At 53.9% G+C, this 19,960-nt stretch overlaps 2 protein-coding genes across 4 annotated transcripts in view; one reads left to right on the forward strand and one right to left on the reverse strand.

Moving 5' to 3' along the window:
- Nucleotides 1-2,502, forward strand: part of LOC134292936 (uncharacterized) — a 50,561-nt gene extending 48,059 nt beyond the window's left edge. For all 3 annotated transcript variants that reach the window (XM_062958811.1, XM_062958813.1, XM_062958812.1), the window contains 3 exons: nucleotides 1,989-2,053; nucleotides 2,165-2,266; nucleotides 2,364-2,502. In XM_062958811.1, the coding sequence (XP_062814881.1) occupies nucleotides 1,989-2,053; nucleotides 2,165-2,266; nucleotides 2,364-2,460 (264 nt within the window). In that variant the 3' untranslated portion in view covers nucleotides 2,461-2,502. The remainder of the gene's footprint in view (nucleotides 1-1,988; nucleotides 2,054-2,164; nucleotides 2,267-2,363) is intronic.
- Nucleotides 2,503-5,314: 2,812 nt separating this feature from the next.
- Nucleotides 5,315-6,806, reverse strand: LOC134292937 (uncharacterized). The gene is made up of 2 exons (XM_062958814.1): nucleotides 6,064-6,806; nucleotides 5,315-5,798 (listed from the first exon to the last, which is right to left on the reverse strand). The coding sequence occupies exons 1-2, from the start codon at nucleotides 6,668-6,670 to the stop codon at nucleotides 5,707-5,709; spliced, it is 699 nt and encodes a 232-aa protein (XP_062814884.1). The 5' UTR covers nucleotides 6,671-6,806; the 3' UTR covers nucleotides 5,315-5,706.
- Nucleotides 6,807-19,960: the final 13,154 nt, after the last annotated feature.

Below are 19,960 nucleotides of genomic sequence, written 5' to 3' on the forward strand. Positions count from 1 at the left end.
ACCTGGTTGGAGGAAGAAAACTTCTTAGAAGAGGAACAAGCTGGTTTTAGGATTGGACGCTCTACTGTTGATCAGGGCCTAATACTGCAACATTTAGTAGAAAAATATTCCTCTCCCTCCAGGGGAGCACTTTACACAGCCTTTATAGATTTTAAGTCTGCATTTGACTCAATCTCAAGAAACAGACTTTGGAGCAAACTTGATACCACCAACATAGATAGGCGCCTGCTGACTCTCATTCGCAGCCTCTATGAAAAAACACATTTGCGAGTGAGATGTAACTGCGAAGGCCATCTGACTAGACCAATACCCTCATTTATAGGAGTAAAGCAAGGTTGTGTTCTTGCTCCCACTTTGTTTAATATTTATATTAACTCTCTAGTGAACTCACTCTCAGAAATAAACCCTCACCCCCCTAAATTGGATGGGAGAGCAATATCAGTTTTACTTTATGCAGATGATGCAGTACTTTTATCATTAACATGTATTGGGCTGAGGTGGCTTCTAAAAACGTTAAATGTGTACTGTAGTAATGAACAGCTAGCAATTAATTATGACAAATCAAAAGTGCTAGTCTTTACTCGGAAAAGATGTTCACACCGCTGGCAAATAAATGGGCAGCATCCAATAGAACAAGTCAAACTCTATAAATATCTAGGAGTCATTTTCCAGTCCACCGGTTCCTGGAAAGCCCAAGTGTCCCATACTATAGCAAATGTCCAGTGAAGTTACAACTCACTTATGTCATTTTTTTATGGTAAAGGCAGCCAGCATGTGCCTTCAGCAATTCAAGTTTTTAATGCTAAGATCTTGCCACAAATGTTATATGGAGCACAATTGTGTGCATTCAAAAGTGTCAAGGCTTTAGAAGCTGTTCAGACAAAATTTTTAAGAAGTGTCCTTAGTCTCCCAAGCTGTGGCCTAATGTAATCCTGCTACTAGAGACAGGTCAGATATCTGTCGAGTCTCGGATCTGGATATATAAACTAAACTTTTGGTTAAAACTGATGTTTATCCCGAAAGGCTTGGCCCCATTGACCCTTACTGATCGATTTCATTCAAGATGGAAAAGACTAGTTGACGAGAAGATCCTAAACCTGGGATTCTCACCAAACACCATCTTAACTATGGGCTACACAAAAGCTAAAGAAAATATACGACAGCGTATCTGGGATCCTGAGCTGCAGGGCTACCTAGGCGCAGCTTCTGTGCTTCCAGTCTTTAGGGACAGTGGGAGGCCGCTTCTTCCCGCAGAGTACTTAGATAACCTTATTATCCCAAAACATAGGAAGGCCTTCTCTTTGGCTAAGTTCGATGTACTCCCTTCAGCTGTACTTGAGGGAAGATATAACAAAGTACCATACAATGAACGCCTATGTCCCTGGGAGGCTGAGGCAGTGGAAACTGTGGAGCATGTCTTGTTGTACTGCTCTTTTTACCGAGACCTTCGTAAACATTTTATAAATCCAATTTTAGAAAGTTTACCAGGGAGATCTGTAAGGTTTTATGTTGATTATCTTTTGGCAGACCAAGACCCCAAAATTACTGCCAAAGTTGCTAGCTTTTGTGCAGCAGCTATAGCTTGTCAGTGCAAGATGTTGTCACAGTTTTAGAAGGTTTTGATATTTACTTCAGCATTTACCTTTGCCATTTTAGCATATAAATGTTTTATACTGTTTTAACTACCATATTCAATACTGTGTTTTAACCTTGTTCTTCACTGTGTTTCTTAATATCTAATTGTATACGTTTCTAGCTATACTGATGCTTGTACGTTTTATGTTGCTGGTCATTGACTGTAATAAATAAATTTGATTTGTAGGCATTTAAAAATTAGACTTTCTGCATAACTGATCATTGACCATTCACGAAAGTCCAGCTCAAACCCCAAAACCATAAATCCCCAAATCATTTTTGTAATATCGCTGTTAGCATACAAATCTTCCAATTTGGCCTTATGGTGTGCCTTTCTCTCTTTCTCTCCTCAGGCCGAGAGGAACCCCTCAAGTTCAAATCTGTCCCAACCAAGCCCCTTGCCTGTCAATCAAAAGAGGTAGGTCTGAGAGAGAGTCACTCTCTGCCTCAAAGGAATTGTGAATGGCTGGAAGGAGGCACAGTCTCTCAGCCTCTTTGGGCTATTTCCATTGTGGTTCTCTCTCTTTAGCATGGTCGATCACCACCCCTTGATGCTCAACCCCGGGGAGCATCACTCCTTGTTTTTGGGGTTCGATCCCCTCTACTGGACAAAGGACTCCTGTTTTTCAAGGTAATATCACCCCAACCCCCCCTCCCCAAAATTAGGAGATTAGCATGGAATGCAAATCCCAGTACCCCCTTATGATTATCTTTGTTTCCAACAACAGGACAATGGTCAGCCACCCAGCTGGATCTTTGACCCCTGAAGATGACACAAAGGAAAAGGACATTGCTAGCCCTGACCCTAGACCTCCGGCCGCATGAGAAGCAAATAAAAGCCAATAAAAGTCCAATGCAAGAGACTGACTCATGCACTGAACAGTCTTATTTATACTTCCCTTTTTTTGGAAATGTTTCACAATACAAAAATGTCCAGAGTTTGTAGCTAAGAGAGTGTCACCTTTGCTTCCTGATATACAACATTATTATAAATATTGGGTATCAAAAGGCCTTCAAGCTATGAAGACAGTTATTTAATTTATTTCTACGTGGTTGTATCTCACCCCAAGGGGGACACAGAGCAGCTTCCAAGTTTAGGCAATATTCAATGCCACAATTATACAAGAATCAATAATACATATCAAATTAAATTAACCAATTAAAAGTGGGTAGATAAATACTGTACAATTAAAAACCTGTAATACATAACAACAATACCAAAATCATCAGCTAGGTTGCCCCTTATGTCATCATCATCATCATCATCATCATTTAATTACTTATTAATCACCCTCCATCCACGATGCTCTAGGCGATTTACAAGATGTCAATTCCAATTTATTGAACTTTAAACTACTTGCCAAATGCTTGTTTCCAAAAGCCAGGATTTTACTCCCCCCCCCCCCCCCCTAAAAAACGGGAAGGAGGCTGATCTGATATCACTGGGGAGAGAGTTCCACAACTAGAGGCCATGTTATTATCTCTATCTCATGTCATCCAACTACCAGCTCTCCTGGCATAGAGCACATGGCCATTGATCAAAAGGGAGGACAGAACATATTATTTATTTATTTAATTTATATACCACTCTTCTCCCCCAGGGGACCCATATGAACCAGCCACTTTTCCCCCGAGGTGGGGGAAAAGTGGGATCTGGAATGTGGAAAAGAACAGTACTAGGTGCCAGGACTCTTGGGTGATGATAGTCCACGACCCGGAAGCTCCGTATTGTTCAGAATGCGGCAGCCAGGCTACTCACAAGAACACCCATGAAATGCCACATCACACCAGTGCTGCAGCATCTGCATTGGCTTCCCACTGATTACCGTGGTCTATATAAGATGCTAGTCCTGACCTTTAAAACTCTTTACGGCCAGGGCCCATCGTACCTTAGGGACCGTCTCTCCTTCTCCCATCATTGGAGGTCGCAACAACCATCCCAACGAGACTTACTTTATGTACCGGGTCCCAGAGAAGTGCACTTGGAGAGGACCAGGCGCAGAGCTTTTTCTATTTCTGCCCCTGCCTTAGGGAATGCCTTGCCGCCCCATATGAGAGCCATGCGTGAGTTGGGGCCTTTCACCCTCGCACTCAAGACCTGGCTCTTTACTAGAGCTTTTAATCTATGTTACTTTTATCAATATTTGTATGTATGTATTTTTATCCTTTTTTATCTTGTAAATCGCCTAGAGCATCGTGGATGGAGGGCAATTAATAAGTAATTAAATGATGATGATGATGATGATGATGTAGATGATGATATTATTATCATCATCATCATCATTATTATATTGTATGACACAGCAAACAAGATAGATATGCTGGATTTCGTTTCACAAAATCACAAGTCGAACACTTCCCAAGTGTCTAGGACTTTGTGATGTATTTTCGGATGATGCGCGCAGATCCCAGTTGGGTGGCCTTTTGCAGTTGGCAGATCATGATTTTTGTCAATGTCTATTGTTTCCAAATGCCGGCTGAGATCTTTTGGCACGGCACCCAGTGTGCCCATCACCACCGGGACCACCTGCACTGGTTTCTGCCAGAGTCTTTGCAGTTCAATCTTGAGGTCCTGATAGCGGCTGAGTTTTTCCTGTTGTTTTTCGTCAATGCGACTGTCACCTGGGATGGCAACATCAATGATCCAAACCTTGTTCTTTTCCACAACTGTGATGTCTGGTGTGTTGTGTTCCAGAACTTTGTCAGTCTGGATTCGGAAGTCCCACAGTATCTTTGCCTGTTCATTTTCCAAGACTTTTGCAGGTTTGTGATCCCACCAGTTCTTTGCTGCTGGGAGGTGGGACTTGAGGCATAAGTTCCAATGGATCATTTGGGCCACATAGTTGTGCCTCTGTTTGTAGTCTGTCTGTGCGATTTTCTTACAGCAGCTGAGGATAGGATCAATGGTTTCGTCAGCTTCCTTGCACAGTCTGCATTTTGGGTCATCAACTGATTTTTCAATCTTGGCCTTAATTGCATTTGTTCTGATGGCTTGCTCCTGGGCTGCAATTATTGTTGTTGTTGTTGTTGTTGTTGTTGTTGTTGTTGTTGTTATTATTATTATTATTATTATTATTATTATTATTATTATTATTATTACATTTCTATCCTGCCCTTCTCACCCCCAGGAGGAACTCAGGGTGGCTTACAACCAATATAAATAGAGTATATAAAAACAATTGCAATACAACAATAATAATGATTAAAATTAAATTAAGTTTAAAACATTCATATAAATATACATTCAGAGGTGCAATCTGAATCACAATCTGAGTCTATCAGTTCTTTCTCATAAGTTCATAATTATTAATGCTGCATCTATCTCTCAAAAGCCTGGTCCCATAATCAAGTCTACAGTTTTTTGCGAAAGGACAAGAGAGAGGGAGTCTGCCTGGGAGGGTGTTCTATAGACGGGGCCACCACTGAAATTGTATAAATTATATTGTAACTAGCTAAGCCTATATAGACCTACATCGTTTTTACTAGAGTGGCTGCCTTCATGACCAAGTGGGCAGTCTCTTTCACAAATGAAACAAATAAGGCACAACGTGAAATGTGAAAGCAAAAATCCCAACTTTAGCAATCCTTTGCCAATTTCAGCAGAGAAGAGCAGGTATCAGAAATACTTGAAAGTTTACTTGATCAATTATTTTTATTTATTTACAACATTTATACCCCGCCCTTCTCACCCGAGGGGACTCTTGAAGAGACACAAGGAGCCTCATTTAGCCTGATTTAATCTTATTCATAAATAGCAATTGCATTAAGAAGAGTTTGATTAAATAAATAGTCCTCTTATAAGAGATCAATAAGAAGGGTTTGCCACAAATACCACCAAACGGCAGCATTAAACAGTCCATTACATTCCTGAGAGATGCAAAAGTCACTGGCTCAGGAAAGTCACACCAACAGGCAATAAATTTTTTTGGAGACAGTGGCCTTAGATGTAGGAGTCGGAAATGTCATTTTGTTTTAATTCTATTTTGTTAGATGGACATTTTCTGTTTACTGTTTTGACAAGTGTCTGACCAAATGGTGCCATATTGAATCCTAGAATCGCAGAGTTTCTCCTCATGGGTTGGGGAAGCCCCTCAGGGCGAAAAGATGCTGCCTTACCTTATACCTCCTCTTGGGGGGGTTCCTGTTTTGGTTGCTCCTCGGTGCTGAAAGAGAAGCCCATCCATCAGCCAGTCAGTCTCCATACCTTCCTCTGTGGGCGGGCACAGGGAGACGACGGTGTGGAAAGAGAGGTCATTCTGACGCAGCCACCGTGCCTGCCGTGCTCGGCCCCAACCACATGCCCCAGCAGCAGCCCCCCTTGAGGCTTCTATCTCGCACCCCAAGCCCTCCTGGCCCCCCACTTTGCCGGCTGGACAGTCCACCGGCCATTTATTTCTCTGGTGGTTGGTTCACAGGGGGCCCACTTACCAGAGGCTTTGTGACTCCCAGGCGCCTCTTGATTGGTGGGGCTGGTGAGTGGCCTGAGGGACCTGGATGCCGCAAAAAAAAAAAAAAAAGATTCACCTTTGACCCAGAACCAGGGATGGTGGCTTCCTCTATTCCGCCAGGGAAAATAGAAAGGGAGTGGCAAACCCTGTATCACCCCGAGTGGAACGCACCCCCCCCCCCCCATTTGTAGAGGCTGAAGCTTCAGGCCGCCCGAAGGACAGACAGGCAGGCTGCATGGGGGGCCTCTGGCCAAGAGCCCGGTCTCCCTCGGAAGAGCAGGGCGGCCTCTCCCTCCGGAACCAAGGAGAAAGGTCTCAAGGCTGGACGGAGGGCTGGCCACAGTCACCAGCAGCTGCGGATCCCCGGAGCCTGAGAGGAGCTCAGAGAACCCATGGGACGTGGGTCCATCTCTCCTGTGGACAGCTGGGAGGAGACCAAGGGATCCCTCAGAACATTCAACAAGAGGAGAAGCAGCCCCTGAACGGCCTCCGGGGCGGACCCCTCTGTCCCGGCGCCAAGCCCTCTCCCGTGACGGGAAGGCCATGAAAGGACACGGACAGGACACACCAGGAGACCGCCAAGCCATGGGTCTGGGAAGTCATTCCTATGAGAGAAAGGCAGCTTCTGATTGACGCAGAGCTCCTTCTTCACTAAGCAAGGCGCGTTCGCCGCTTTATGTGGCTAAGGACCCCTCAGACCTTCCCCTCTGGGAAGAGACGGTATTTCTTCAACTCTAAGCCCCCCCCCCCCCCGCAAACCTCTCCCAAAGCAAGGTGCGCCTGAGAGTGAATGGCGAGCACATGCATATGCCCATGTCAGTGGATAGGGCTGAAAGGGGTGTGCACCATCCCAGCGAGGGTGCCCTAGCGTTGAAGAAATACAGTCTCTCTGCGACTCGAAACAACTTCTCAGCAACAAACACACCGTACCTGGCTGACGCCTCCTCCTCATCCTCATCCTTGTCTTCCTCCTTGTCCTTGTCCTTATCGTCCTCCACCTCCTCCTCTTGCTGAGGCAACTCCCTCTCCTTGTCCACGTTGTCCTCCTCTTGCTCAGGCAACTCCGTCTCCTTGTCCACGTCCTCCTCCTCTTGCTCAGGCAACGCCTTCTCCTTGTCCACGTCCTCCTCCTCTTGCTCAGGCAACTCCCTCTCCTTGTCCACGTTGTCCTCCTCTTGCTCAGGCAACTCCGTCTCCTTGTCCACGTCCTCCTCCTCTTGCTCAGGCAACGCCTTCTCCTTGTCCACGTCCTCCTCCTCTTGCTCAGGCAACTCCCTCTCCTTGTCCACGTTGTCCTCCTCTTGCTCAGGCAACTCCGTCTCCTTGTCCACGTCCTCCTCCTCTTGCTCAGGCAACGCCTTCTCCTTGTCCACGTCCTCCTCCTCTTGCTCAGGCAACTCCGTCTCCTTGTCCACGTCCTCCTCCTCTTCCTCAGGCAACTCCGTCTCCTTGTCCACGTCCTCCTCCTCTTCCTCAGGCAACTCCGTCTCCTTGTCCACGTCCTCCTCCTCTTGCTCAGGCAACTCCGTCTCCTTGTCCACGTCCTCCTCCTCTTGCTCAGGCAACTCCGTCTCCTTGTCCACGTCCTCCTCCTCTTGCTCAGGCAACTCCATCTCCTTGTGCACGTCCTCCTCCTCTTGCTCAGGCAACTCCGTCTCCTTGTCCACGTCCTCCTCCTCTTGCTCAGGCAACTCCATCTCCTTGTGCACGTCCTCCTCCTCTTGCTCAGGCAACTCCGTCTCCTTGTCCACGTCCTCCTCCTCTTCCTCAGGCAACTCCGTCTCCTTGTCCACGTCCTCCTCCTCTTGCTCAGGCAACTCCGTCTCCTTGTCCACGTCCTCCTCCTCTTGCTCAGGCAACTCCGTCTCCTTGTCCACGTCCTCCTCCTCTTGCTCAGGCAACTCCGTCTCCTTGTCCACGTCCTCCTCCTCTTGCTCAGGCAACTCCGTCTCCTTGTCCACGTCCTCCTCCTCTTCCTCAGGCAACTCCGTCTCCTTGTCCACGTCCTCCTCCTCTTCCTCAGGCAACTCCGTCTCCTTGTCCACGTCCTCCTCCTCTTGCTCAGGCAACTCCGTCTCCTTGTCCACGTCCTCCTCCTCTTGCTCAGGCAACGCCTTCTCCTTGTCCACGTCCTCCTCCTCTTGCTCAGGCAACTCCATCTCCTTGTGCACGTCCTCCTCCTCTTGCTCAGGCAACTCCGTCTCCTTGTCCACGTCCTCCTCCTCTTGCTCAGGCAACTCCGTCTCCTTGTCCACGTCCTCCTCCTCTTGCTCAGGCAACGCCTTCTCCTTGTCCACGTCCTCCTCCTCTTGCTCAGGCAACTCCGTCTCCTTGTCCACGTCCTCCTCCTCTTCCTCAGGCAACTCTGTCTCCTTGTCCACGTCCTCCTCCTCTTCCTCAGGCAACTCCGTCTCCTTGTCCACGTCCACCTCCTCTTGCTCAGGCAACTCCGTCTCCTTGTCCACGTCCTCCTCCTTTTGCTCAGGCAACTCCGTCTCCTTGTCCACGTCCTCCTCCTCTTGCTCAGGCACCTCCGTCTCCTTGTCCACATCCTCCTCCTCTTGCTCAGGCAACTCTGTCTCCTTGTCCACGTCCTCCTCCTCTTGCTCAGGCAACTCCGTCTCCTTGCCCACGTCCTCCTCCTCTTGCTGAGGCAACTCCGTCTCCTTGTCCACGTCCTCCTCCTCTTGCTCAGGCAACTCCGTCTCCTTGTCCACGTCCTCCTCCTCTTGCTCAGGCAACTCCGTCTCCTTGTCCACGTCCTCCTCCTCTTCCTCAGGCAACTCCGTCTCCTTGTCCACGTCCTCCTCCTCTTGCTCAGGCAACTCCGTCTCCTTGTCCACGTCCTCCTCCTCTTGCTGAGGCAACTCCGTTTCCTTGTCCACGTCCTCCTCCTCTTGCTGAGGCAACTCCGTTTCCTTGTCCACGTCCTCCTCCTCTTGCTGAGGCAACTCCGTCTCCTTGTCCACGTCCTCCTCCTCTTGCTGAGGCAACGCCGTCTCCTTGTCCACGTCCTCCTCCTCTTGCTCAGGCAACTCAGTCTCCTTGTCCACGTCCTCCTCCTCTTGCTGAGGCAACTCCGTCTCCTTGTCCACGTCCTCCTCCTCTTGCTGAGGCAACTCCGTCTCCTTGTCCACATCCTCCTCCTCTTGCTCAGGCAACTCAGTCTCCTTGTCCACGTCCTCCTCCTCTTGCTCAGGCAACGCCGTCTCCTTGTCCACGTCCTCCTCCTCTTGCTCAGGCAACTCCGTCTCCTTGTCCACGTCCTCCTCCTCTTGCTCAGGCAACGCCGTCTCCTTGTCCACGTCCTCCTCCTCTTGCTGAGGCAACTCCCTCTCCTTGTCCACGTTGTCCTCCTCTTGCTCAGGCAACTCCCTCTCCTTGTCCACGTTGTCCTCCTCTTGCTGAGGCAACTCCCTCTCCTTGTCCACGTTGTCCTCCTCTTGCTCAGGCAACTCCGTCTCCTTGTCCACGTCCTCCTCCTCTTGCTGAGGCAACTCCGTCTCCTTGTCCACGTCCTCCTCCTCTTGCTCAGGCAACTCCGTCTCCTTGTCCACGTTGTCCTCCTCTTGCTCAGGCAACGCCGTGTCCTTGTCCACGTCCTCCTCCTTTTGCTCAGGCAACTCCCTCTCCTTCTCCACATCCTCCTCCTCTTGCTGAGGCAACTCCGTCTCCTTGTCCACGTCCTCCTCCTCTTGCTCAGGCACCTCCGTCTCCTTGTCCACATCCTCCTCCTCTTGCTCAGGCAACTCTGTCTCCTTGTCCACGTCCTCCTCCTCTTGCTCAGGCAACTCCGTCTCCTTGCCCACGTCCTCCTCCTCTTGCTGAGGCAACTCAGTCTCCTTGTCCACGTCCTCCTCCTCTTGCTCAGGCAACTCCGTCTCCTTGTCCACGTCCTCCTCCTCTTGCTCAGGCAACTCCGTCTCCTTGTCCACGTCCTCCTCCTCTTGCTCAGGCAACTCCGTCTCCTTGTCCACGTCCTCCTCCTCTTGCTCAGGCAATGCCGTGTCCTTGTCCACGTCCTCCTCCTCTTGCTCAGGCAACGCCGTCTCCTTGTACACGTCCTCCTCCTCTTGCTCAGGCAACTCCGTATCCTTGTCCACGTTGTCCTCCTCTTGCTCAGGCAACGCCGTGTCCTTGTCCACGTCCTCCTCCTTTTACTCAGGCAACTCCCTCTCCTTCTCCACGTCCTCCTCCTCTTGCTCAGGCACCTCCGTCTCCTTGTCCACATCCTCCTCCTCTTGCTCAGGCAACTCTGTCTCCTTGTCCACGTCCTCCTCCTCTTGCTCAGGCAACTCCGTCTCCTTGCCCACGTCCTCCTCCTCTTGCTCAGGCAACTCCGTCTGCTTGTCCACGTCCTCCTCCTCTTGCTCAGGCAACTCCGTCTCCTTCTCCACGTCCTCCTCCTCTTGCTCAGGCAACTCTGTCTCCTTGTCCACGTCCTCCTCCTCTTGCTCAGGCAACTCCGTCTCCTTGTCCACGTCCTCCTCCTCTTGCTCAGGCAACTCCGTCTCCTTGTCCACGTCCTCCTCCTCTTGCTCAGGCAACTACGTCTCCTTGTCCATGTCCTCCTCCTCTTGCTCAGGCAACTCCGTCTCCTTGTCCACGTCCTCCTCCTCTTGCTCAGGCAACTCCGTCTCCTTGTCCACGTCCTCCTCCTCTTGCTCAGGCAACTACGTCTCCTTGTCCATGTCCTCCTCCTCTTGCTCAGGCAACTCCGTCTCCTTCTCCACGTCCTCCTCCTCTTGCTCAGGCAACTCCATCTCCTTGTGCACGTCCTCCTCCTCTTGCTCAGGCAACTCCGTCTCCTTGTCCACGTCCTCCTCCTCTTGCTCAGGCAACTACGTCACCTTGTCCACGTCCTCCTCCTCTTGCTCAGGCAACTCCGTCTCCTTCTCCACGTCCTCCTCCTCTTGCTCAGGCAACTACGTCACCTTGTCCACGTCCTCCTCCTCTTGCTCAGGCAACTCCGTCTCCTTCTCCACGTCCTCCTCCTCTTGCTCAGGCAACTCCATCTCCTTGTGCACGTCCTCCTCCTCTTGCTCAGGCAACTCCGTCTCCTTGTCCACGTCCTCCTCCTCTTGCTCAGGCAACTCCGTCTCCTTGTCCACGTCCTCCTCCTCTTGCTCAGGCAACTACGTCACCTTGTCCACGTCCTCCTCCTCTTGCTCAGGCAACTCCGTCTCCTTGTCCACGTCCTCCTCCTCTTGCTCAGGCAACTACGTCTCCTTGTCCATGTCCTCCTCCTCTTGCTCAGGCAACTCCGTCTCCTTCTCCACGTCCTCCTCCTCTTGCTCAGGCAACTCCATCTCCTTGTGCACGTCCTCCTCCTCTTGCTCAGGCAACTCCGTCTCCTTGTCCACGTCCTCCTCCTCTTGCTCAGGCAACTACGTCACCTTGTCCACGTCCTCCTCCTCTTGCTCAGGCAACTCCGTCTCCTTCTCCACGTCCTCCTCCTCTTGCTCAGGCAACTCCATCTCCTTGTGCACGTCCTCCTCCTCTTGCTGAGGCAACTCCGTCTCCTTGTCCACGTCCTCCTCCTCTTGCTCAGGCAACTCCCTCTCCTTGTCCACGTCCTCCTCCTTTTGCTCAGGCAACTCCGTCTCCTTGTCCACGTCCTCCTCCTCTTGCTCAGGCAACTCCATCTCCTTGTCCACGTCCTCCTCCTCTTGCTCAGGCAACTCCGTCTCCTTGTCCACGTCCTCCTCCTCTTCCTCAGGCAACTCCGTCTCCTTGTCCACGTCCTCCTCCTTTTGCTCAGGCAACTCCGTCTCCTTGTCCACGTCCTCCTCCTTTTGCTCAGGCAACTCCCTCTCCTTGTCCACGTTGTCCTCCTCTTGCTCAGGCAACTCCGTCTCCTTGTCCACGTCCTCCTCCTCTTCCTCAGGCAACTCCGTCTCCTTGTCCACGTCCTCCTCCTTTTGCTCAGGCAACTCCGTCTCCTTGTCCACGTCCTCCTCCTCTTGCTGAGGCAACTCCGTCTCCTTGTCCACGTCCTCCTCCTCTTGCTGAGGCAACTCCCTCTCCTTCTCCACGTCCTCCTCCTCTTGCTGAGGCAACTCCGTCTCCTTGTCCACGTCCTCCTCCTCTTGCTCAGGCAACTCCGTCTCCTTGTCCACGTCCTCCTCCTCTTGCTGAGGCAACTCCGTCTCCTTGTCCACGTCCTCCTCCTCTTGCTCAGGCAACTCCGTCTCCTTGTCCACGTCCTCCTCCTCTTGCTCAGGCAACTCCGTCTCCTTGTCCACGTCTTCCTCCTCTTGCTCAGGCAACTCCATCTCCTTGTCCACGTCCTCCTCCTCTTGCTCAGGCAACTCCGTCTCCTTGTCCACGTCCTCCTCCTCTTGCTCAGGCATCTCCGTCTCCGTGTCCACGTCCTCCTCCTCTTGCTCAGGCAACTCCGTCTCCTTGTCCACGTCCTCCTCCTCTTGCTCAGGCAACTCCGTCTCCGTGTTCACGTCCTCCTCCTCTTGCTCAGGCAACTCCGTCTCCTTGTCCACGTCCTCCTCTTCTTGCTCAGGCAACTCCGTCTCCTTGTCCACGTCCCCCTCCTCTTCCTCAGGCAACTCCGTCTCCTTGTCCACGTCCTCCTCCTCTTGCTGAGGCAACTCCCTCTCCTTCTCCACGTCCTCCTCCTCTTGCTCAGGCAACTCCGTCTCCTTGTCCACGTCCTCCTCCTCTTGCTCAGGCATCTCCGTCTCCGTGTCCACGTCCTCCTCCTCTTGCTGAGGCAACTCCGTCTCCTTGTCCACGTCCTCCTCCTCTTGCTGAGGCAACTCCGTCTCCTTGTCCACGTCCTCCTCCTCTTGCTCAGGCAACTCCGTCTCCTTGTCCACGTCCTCCTCCTCTTGCTCAGGCAACTCCGTCTCCTTGTCCACGTCCTCCTCCTCTTGCTCAGGCAACTCCGTCTCCGTGTCCACGTCCTCCTCCTCTTGCTCAGGCAACTCCGTCTCCTTGTCCACGTCCTCCTCCTCTTGCTGAGGCAACTCGCTCTCCTTCTCCACGTCCCCCTCCTCTTCCTCAGGCAACTCCGTCTCCTTGTCCACGTCCTCCTCCTCTTGCTCAGGCATCTCCGTCTCCGTGTCCATGTCCTCCTCCTCTTACTCAGGCAACTCCGTCTCCTTCTCCACGTCCTCCTCCTCTTGCTCAGGCAACTCCCTCTCCTTCTCCACGTCCTCCTCCTCTTGCTCAGGCAACTCCGTCTCCGTGTCCACGTCCTCCTCCTCTTGCTCAGGCAACTCCCTCTCCTTCTCCACATCCTCCTCCTCTTGCTCAGGCAACTCCGTCTCCTTGTCCACGTCCTCCTCCTCTTGCTCAGGCAACTCCGTCTCCTTGTCCACGTCCTCCTCCTCTTGCTCAGGCAACTCCGTCTCCTTGTCCACGTCCTCCTCCTCTTGCTCAGGCAACTCCGTCTCCTTGTCCACGTCCTCCTCCTCTTGCTGAGGCAACTCCCTCTCCTTCTCCACGTCCCCCTCCTCTTCCTCAGGCAACTCCGTCTCCTTGTCCACGTCCTCCTCCTCTTGCTCAGGCATCTCCGTCTCCGTGTCCACGTCCTCCTCCTCTTACTCAGGCAACTCCGTCTCCTTCTCCACGTCCTCCTCCTCTTGCTCAGGCAACTCCGTCTCCTTGTCCACGTCCTCCTCCTCTTGCTCAGGCATCTCCGTCTCCGTGTCCACGTCCTCCTCCTCTTACTCAGGCAACTCCGTCTCCTTCTCCACGTCCTCCTCCTCTTGCTCAGGCAACTCCCTCTCCTTCTCCACGTCCTACTCCTCTTGCTCAGGCAACTCCCTCTCCTTCTCCACGTCCTCCTCCTCTTGCTGTGGCAACTCCCTCTCCTTCTCCACGTCCTCCTCCTCTTGCTCAGGCAACTCCGTCTCCTTGTCCACGTCCTCCTCCTCTTGCTCAGGCATCTCCGTCTCCGTTTCCACGTCCTCCTCCTCTTGCTGAGGCAACTCCGTCTCCTTGTCCACGTCCTCCTCCTCTTGCTGAGGCAACTCCGTCTCCTTGTCCACGTCCTCCTCCTCTTGCTCAGGCAACTCCGTCTCCTTGTCCACGTCCTCCTCCTCTTGCTCAGGCAACTCCGTCTCCTTGTCCACGTCCTCCTCCTCTTGCTCAGGCAACTCCGTCTCCGTGTCCACGTCCTCCTCCTCTTGCTCAGGCAACTCCGTCTCCTTGTCCACGTCCTCCTCCTCTTGCTGAGGCAACTCCCTCTCCTTCTCCACGTCCCCCTCCTCTTCCTCAGGCAACTCCGTCTCCTTGTCCACGTCCTCCTCCTCTTGCTCAGGCAACTCCGTCTCCTTGTCCACGTCCTCCTCCTCTTGCTCAGGCAACTCCATCTCCTTGTCCACGTCCTCCTCCTCTTGCTCAGGCAAGTCCGTCTCCTTGTCCACGTCCTCCTCCTCTTGCTCAGGCAACTCCCTCTCCTTGTCCACGTCCTCCTCCTTTTGCTCAGGCAACTCCGTCTCCTTGTCCACGTCCTCCTCCTCTTGCTCAGGCAACTCCATCTCCTTGTCCACGTCCTCCTCCTCTTGCTCAGGCAACTCCGTCTCCTTGTCCACGTCCTCCTCCTCTTCCTCAGGCAACTCCGTCTCCTTGTCCACGTCCTCCTCCTTTTGCTCAGGCAACTCCGTCTCCTTGTCCACGTCCTCCTCCTTTTGCTCAGGCAACTCCCTCTCCTTGTCCACGTTGTCCTCCTCTTGCTCAGGCAACTCCGTCTCCTTGTCCACGTCCTCCTCCTCTTCCTCAGGCAACTCCGTCTCCTTGTCCACGTCCTCCTCCTTTTGCTCAGGCAACTCCGTCTCCTTGTCCACGTCCTCCTCCTCTTGCTGAGGCAACTCCGTCTCCTTGTCCACGTCCTCCTCCTCTTGCTGAGGCAACTCCCTCTCCTTCTCCACGTCCTCCTCCTCTTGCTGAGGCAACTCCGTCTCCTTGTCCACGTCCTCCTCCTCTTGCTCAGGCAACTCCGTCTCCTTGTCCACGTCCTCCTCCTCTTGCTGAGGCAACTCCGTCTCCTTGTCCACGTCCTCCTCCTCTTGCTCAGGCAACTCCGTCTCCTTGTCCACGTCCTCCTCCTCTTGCTCAGGCAACTCCGTCTCCTTGTCCACGTCTTCCTCCTCTTGCTTAGGCAACTCCATCTCCTTGTCCACGTCCTCCTCCTCTTGCTCAGGCAACTCCGTCTCCTTGTCCACGTCCTCCTCCTCTTGCTCAGGCATCTCCGTCTCCGTGTCCACGTCCTCCTCCTCTTGCTCAGGCAACTCCGTCTCCTTGTCCACGTCCTCCTCCTCTTGCTCAGGCAACTCCGTCTCCGTGTTCACGTCCTCCTCCTCTTGCTCAGGCAACTCCGTCTCCTTGTCCACGTCCTCCTCTTCTTGCTCAGGCAACTCCGTCTCCTTGTCCACGTCCCCCTCCTCTTCCTCAGGCAACTCCGTCTCCTTGTCCACGTCCTCCTCCTCTTGCTGAGGCAACTCCCTCTCCTTCTCCACGTCCTCCTCCTCTTGCTCAGGCAACTCCGTCTCCTTGTCCACGTCCTCCTCCTCTTGCTCAGGCATCTCCGTCTCCGTGTCCACGTCCTCCTCCTCTTGCTGAGGCAACTCCGTCTCCTTGTCCACGTCCTCCTCCTCTTGCTGAGGCAACTCCGTCTCCTTGTCCACGTCCTCCTCCTCTTGCTCAGGCAACTCCGTCTCCTTGTCCACGTCCTCCTCCTCTTGCTCAGGCAACTCCGTCTCCTTGTCCACGTCCTCCTCCTCTTGCTCAGGCAACTCCGTCTCCGTGTCCACGTCCTCCTCCTCTTGCTCAGGCAACTCCGTCTCCTTGTCCACGTCCTCCTCCTCTTGCTGAGGCAACTCCCTCTCCTTCTCCACGTCCCCCTCCTCTTCCTCAGGCAACTCCGTCTCCTTGTCCACGTCCTCCTCCTCTTGCTCAGGCATCTCCGTCTCCGTGTCCATGTCCTCCTCCTCTTACTCAGGCAACTCCGTCTCCTTCTCCACGTCCTCCTCCTCTTGCTCAGGCAACTCCCTCTCCTTCTCCACGTCCTCCTCCTCTTGCTCAGGCAACTCCGTCTCCGTGTCCACGTCCTCCTCCTCTTGCTCAGGCAACTCCCTCTCCTTCTCCACATCCTCCTCCTCTTGCTCAGGCAACTCCGTCTCCTTGTCCACGTCCTCCTCCTCTTGCTCAGGCAACTCCGTCTCCTTGTCCACGTCCTCCTCCTCTTGCTCAGGCAACTCCGTCTCCTTGTCCACGTCCTCCTCCTCTTGCTCAGGCAACTCCGTCTCCTTGTCCACGTCCTCCTCCTCTTGCTGAGGCAACTCCCTCTCCTTCTCCACGTCCCCCTCCTCTTCCTCAGGCAACTCCGTCTCCTTGTCCACGTCCTCCTCCTCTTGCTCAGGCATCTCCGTCTCCGTGTCCACGTCCTCCTCCTCTTACTCAGGCAACTCCGTCTCCTTCTCCACGTCCTCCTCCTCTTGCTCAGGCAACTCCGTCTCCTTGTCCACGTACTCCTCCTCTTGCTCAGGCATCTCCGTCTCCGTGTCCACGTCCTCCTCCTCTTACTCAGGCAACTCCGTCTCCTTCTCCACGTCCTCCTCCTCTTGCTCAGGCAACTCCCTCTCCTTCTCCACGTCCTACTCCTCTTGCTCAGGCAACTCCCTCTCCTTCTCCACGTCCTCCTCCTCTTGCTGTGGCAACTCCCTCTCCTTCTCCACGTCCTCCTCCTCTTGCTCAGGCAACTCCGTCTCCTTGTCCACGTCCTCCTCCTCTTGCTCAGGCATCTCCGTCTCCGTTTCCACGTCCTCCTCCTCTTGCTGAGGCAACTCCGTCTCCTTGTCCACGTCCTCCTCCTCTTGCTGAGGCAACTCCGTCTCCTTGTCCACGTCCTCCTCCTCTTGCTCAGGCAACTCCGTCTCCTTGTCCACGTCCTCCTCCTCTTGCTCAGGCAACTCCGTCTCCTTGTCCACGTCCTCCTCCTCTTGCTCAGGCAACTCCGTCTCCGTGTCCACGTCCTCCTCCTCTTGCTCAGGCAACTCCGTCTCCTTGTCCACGTCCTCCTCCTCTTGCTGAGGCAACTCCCTCTCCTTCTCCACGTCCCCCTCCTCTTCCTCAGGCAACTCCGTCTCCTTGTCCACGTCCTCCTCCTCTTGCTCAGGCATCTCCGTCTCCGTGTCCACGTCCTCCTCCTCTTGCTCAGGCAACTCCGTCTCCTTCTCCACGTCCTCCTCCTCTTGCTCAGGCAACTCCCTCTCCTTCTCCACGTCCTCCTCCTCTTGCTCAGGCAACTCCGTCTCCGTGTCCACGTCCTCCTCCTCTTGCTCAGGCAACTCCGTCTCCTTGTCCACGTCCTCCTCCTCTTGCTCAGGCAACTCCGTCTCCTTGTCCACGTCCTCCTCCTCTTGCTCAGGCAACTCCGTCTCCTTGTCCACGTCCTCCTCCTCTTGCTCAGGCAACTCCGTCTCCTTGTCCACGTCCTCCTCCTCTTGCTCAGGCAACTCCGTCTCCTTGTCCACGTCCTCCTCCTCTTGCTCAGGCAACTCCGTCTCCTTGTCCACGTCCTCCTCCTCTTGCTCAGGCAACTCCGTCTCCTTGTCCACGTCCTCCTCCTCTTGCTCAGGCAACTCCGTCTCCTTGTCCACGTCCTCCTCCTCTTGCTCAGGCAACTCCGTCTCCTTGTCCACGTCCTCCTCCTCTTGCTGAGGCAACTCCCTCTCCTTCTCCACGTCCCCCTCCTCTTCCTCAGGAAACTCCGTCTCCTTGTCCACGTCCTCCTCCTCTTGCTCAGGCATCTCCGTCTCCGTGTCCACGTCCTCCTCCTCTTACTCAGGCAACTCCGTCTCCTTCTCCACGTCCTCCTCCTCTTGCTCAGGCAACTCCCTCTCCTTCTCCACGTCCTACTCCTCTTGCTCAGGCAACTCCCTCTCCTCCACGTCCTCCTCCTCTTGCTCAGGCAACTCCCTCTCCTTCTCCACGTCCTCCTCCTCTTGCTCAGGCAACTCCCTCTCCTTCTCCACGTCCTCCTCCTCTTGCTGAGGCAACTCCCTCTCCTTCTCCACGTCCTCCTCCTCTTGCTCAGGCAACTCCGTCTCCTTGTCCACGTCCTCCTCCTCTTGCTCAGGCAACTCCGTCTCCTTGTCCACGTCCTCCTCCTCTTGCTCAGGCAACTCCGTCTCCTTGTCCACGTCCTCCTCCTCTTGCTCAGGCAACTCCGTCTCCTTGTCCACGTCCTCCTCCTCTTGCTCAGGCATCTCCGTCTCCGTGTCCACGTCCTCCTCCTCTTGCTCAGGCAACTCCGTCTCCTTGTCCACGTCCTCCTCCTCTTGCTCAGGCGACTCCATGTCCTTGTCCACGTCCTCCTCTTCTTGCTCAGGCAACTCCGTCTCCTTGTCCACGTCCCCCTCCTCTTCCTCAGGCAACTCCGTCTCCTTGTCCACGTCCTCCTCCTCTTGCTGAGGCAACTCCCTCTCCTTCTCCACGTCCTCCTCCTCTTGCTCAGGCAACTCCGTCTCCTTGTCCACGTCCTCCTCCTCTTGCTCAGGCATCTCCGTCTCCGTGTCCACGTCCTCCTCCTCTTACTCAGGCAACTCCGTCTCCTTCTCCACGTCCTCCTCCTCTTGCTCAGGCAACTCCCTCTCCTTCTCCACGTCCTACTCCTCTTGCTCAGGCAACTCCCTCTCCTTCTCCACGTCCTCCTCCTCTTGCTGTGGCAACTCCCTCTCCTTCTCCACGTCCTCCTCCTCTTGCTCAGGCAACTCCGTCTCCTTGTCCACGTCCTCCTCCTCTTGCTCAGGCATCTCCGTCTCCGTTTCCACGTCCTCCTCCTCTTGCTGAGGCAACTCCGTCTCCTTGTCCACGTCCTCCTCCTCTTGCTGAGGCAACTCCGTCTCCTTGTCCACGTCCTCCTCCTCTTGCTCAGGCAACTCCGTCTCCTTGTCCACGTCCTCCTCCTCTTGCTCAGGCAACTCCGTCTCCTTGTCCACGTCCTCCTCCTCTTGCTCAGGCAACTCCGTCTCCGTGTCCACGTCCTCCTCCTCTTGCTCAGGCAACTCCGTCTCCTTGTCCACGTCATCCTCCTCTTGCTGAGGCAACTCCCTCTCCTTCTCCACGTCCCCCTCCTCTTCCTCAGGCAACTCCGTCTCCTTGTCCACGTCCTCCTCCTCTTGCTCAGGCAACTCCGTCTCCTTGTCCACGTCCTCCTCCTCTTGCTCAGGCAACTCCATCTCCTTGTCCACGTCCTCCTCCTCTTGCTCAGGCAACTCCGTCTCCTTGTCCACGTCCTCCTCCTCTTGCTCAGGCAACTCCCTCTCCTTGTCCACGTCCTCCTCCTTTTGCTCAGGCAACTCCGTCTCCTTGTCCACGTCCTCCTCCTCTTGCTCAGGCAACTCCATCTCCTTGTCCACGTCCTCCTCCTCTTGCTCAGGCAACTCCGTCTCCTTGTCCACGTCCTCCTCCTCTTCCTCAGGCAACTCCGTCTCCTTGTCCACGTCCTCCTCCTTTTGCTCAGGCAACTCCGTCTCCTTGTCCACGTCCTCCTCCTTTTGCTCAGGCAACTCCCTCTCCTTGTCCACGTTGTCCTCCTCTTGCTCAGGCAACTCCGTCTCCTTGTCCACGTCCTCCTCCTCTTCCTCAGGCAACTCCGTCTCCTTGTCCACGTCCTCCTCCTTTTGCTCAGGCAACTCCGTCTCCTTGTCCACGTCCTCCTCCTCTTGCTGAGGCAACTCCGTCTCCTTGTCCACGTCCTCCTCCTCTGGCTCAGGCAACTCCATCTCCTTGTCCACGTCCTCCTCGTCTTACTGAGGCAACTCCGTCTCCTTGTCCACGTCCTCCTCCTCTTGCTCAGGCAACTCCGTCTCCTTGTCCACGTCCTCCTCCTCTGGCTCAGGCAACTCCATCTC

This window comes from Anolis carolinensis, chromosome Y, assembly GCF_035594765.1.
Source record: "Anolis carolinensis isolate JA03-04 chromosome Y, rAnoCar3.1.pri, whole genome shotgun sequence".
Taxonomy (NCBI): Eukaryota; Metazoa; Chordata; class Lepidosauria; order Squamata; family Dactyloidae; genus Anolis; species Anolis carolinensis.

Excerpts from the sequence above, each read along its gene's own strand:
- LOC134292937 (XM_062958814.1), bottom strand. The coding sequence starts at position 6,670 with ATGGCTTGGCGGTCTCCTGGTGTGTCCTGTCCGTGTCCTTTCATGGCC. Across the intron at positions 5,799-6,063 it reads TGGGAGTCACAAAGCCTCTG|CACCGAGGAGCAACCAAAAC; the intron begins GTAAGTGGGCCC and ends CTTCTCTTTCAG.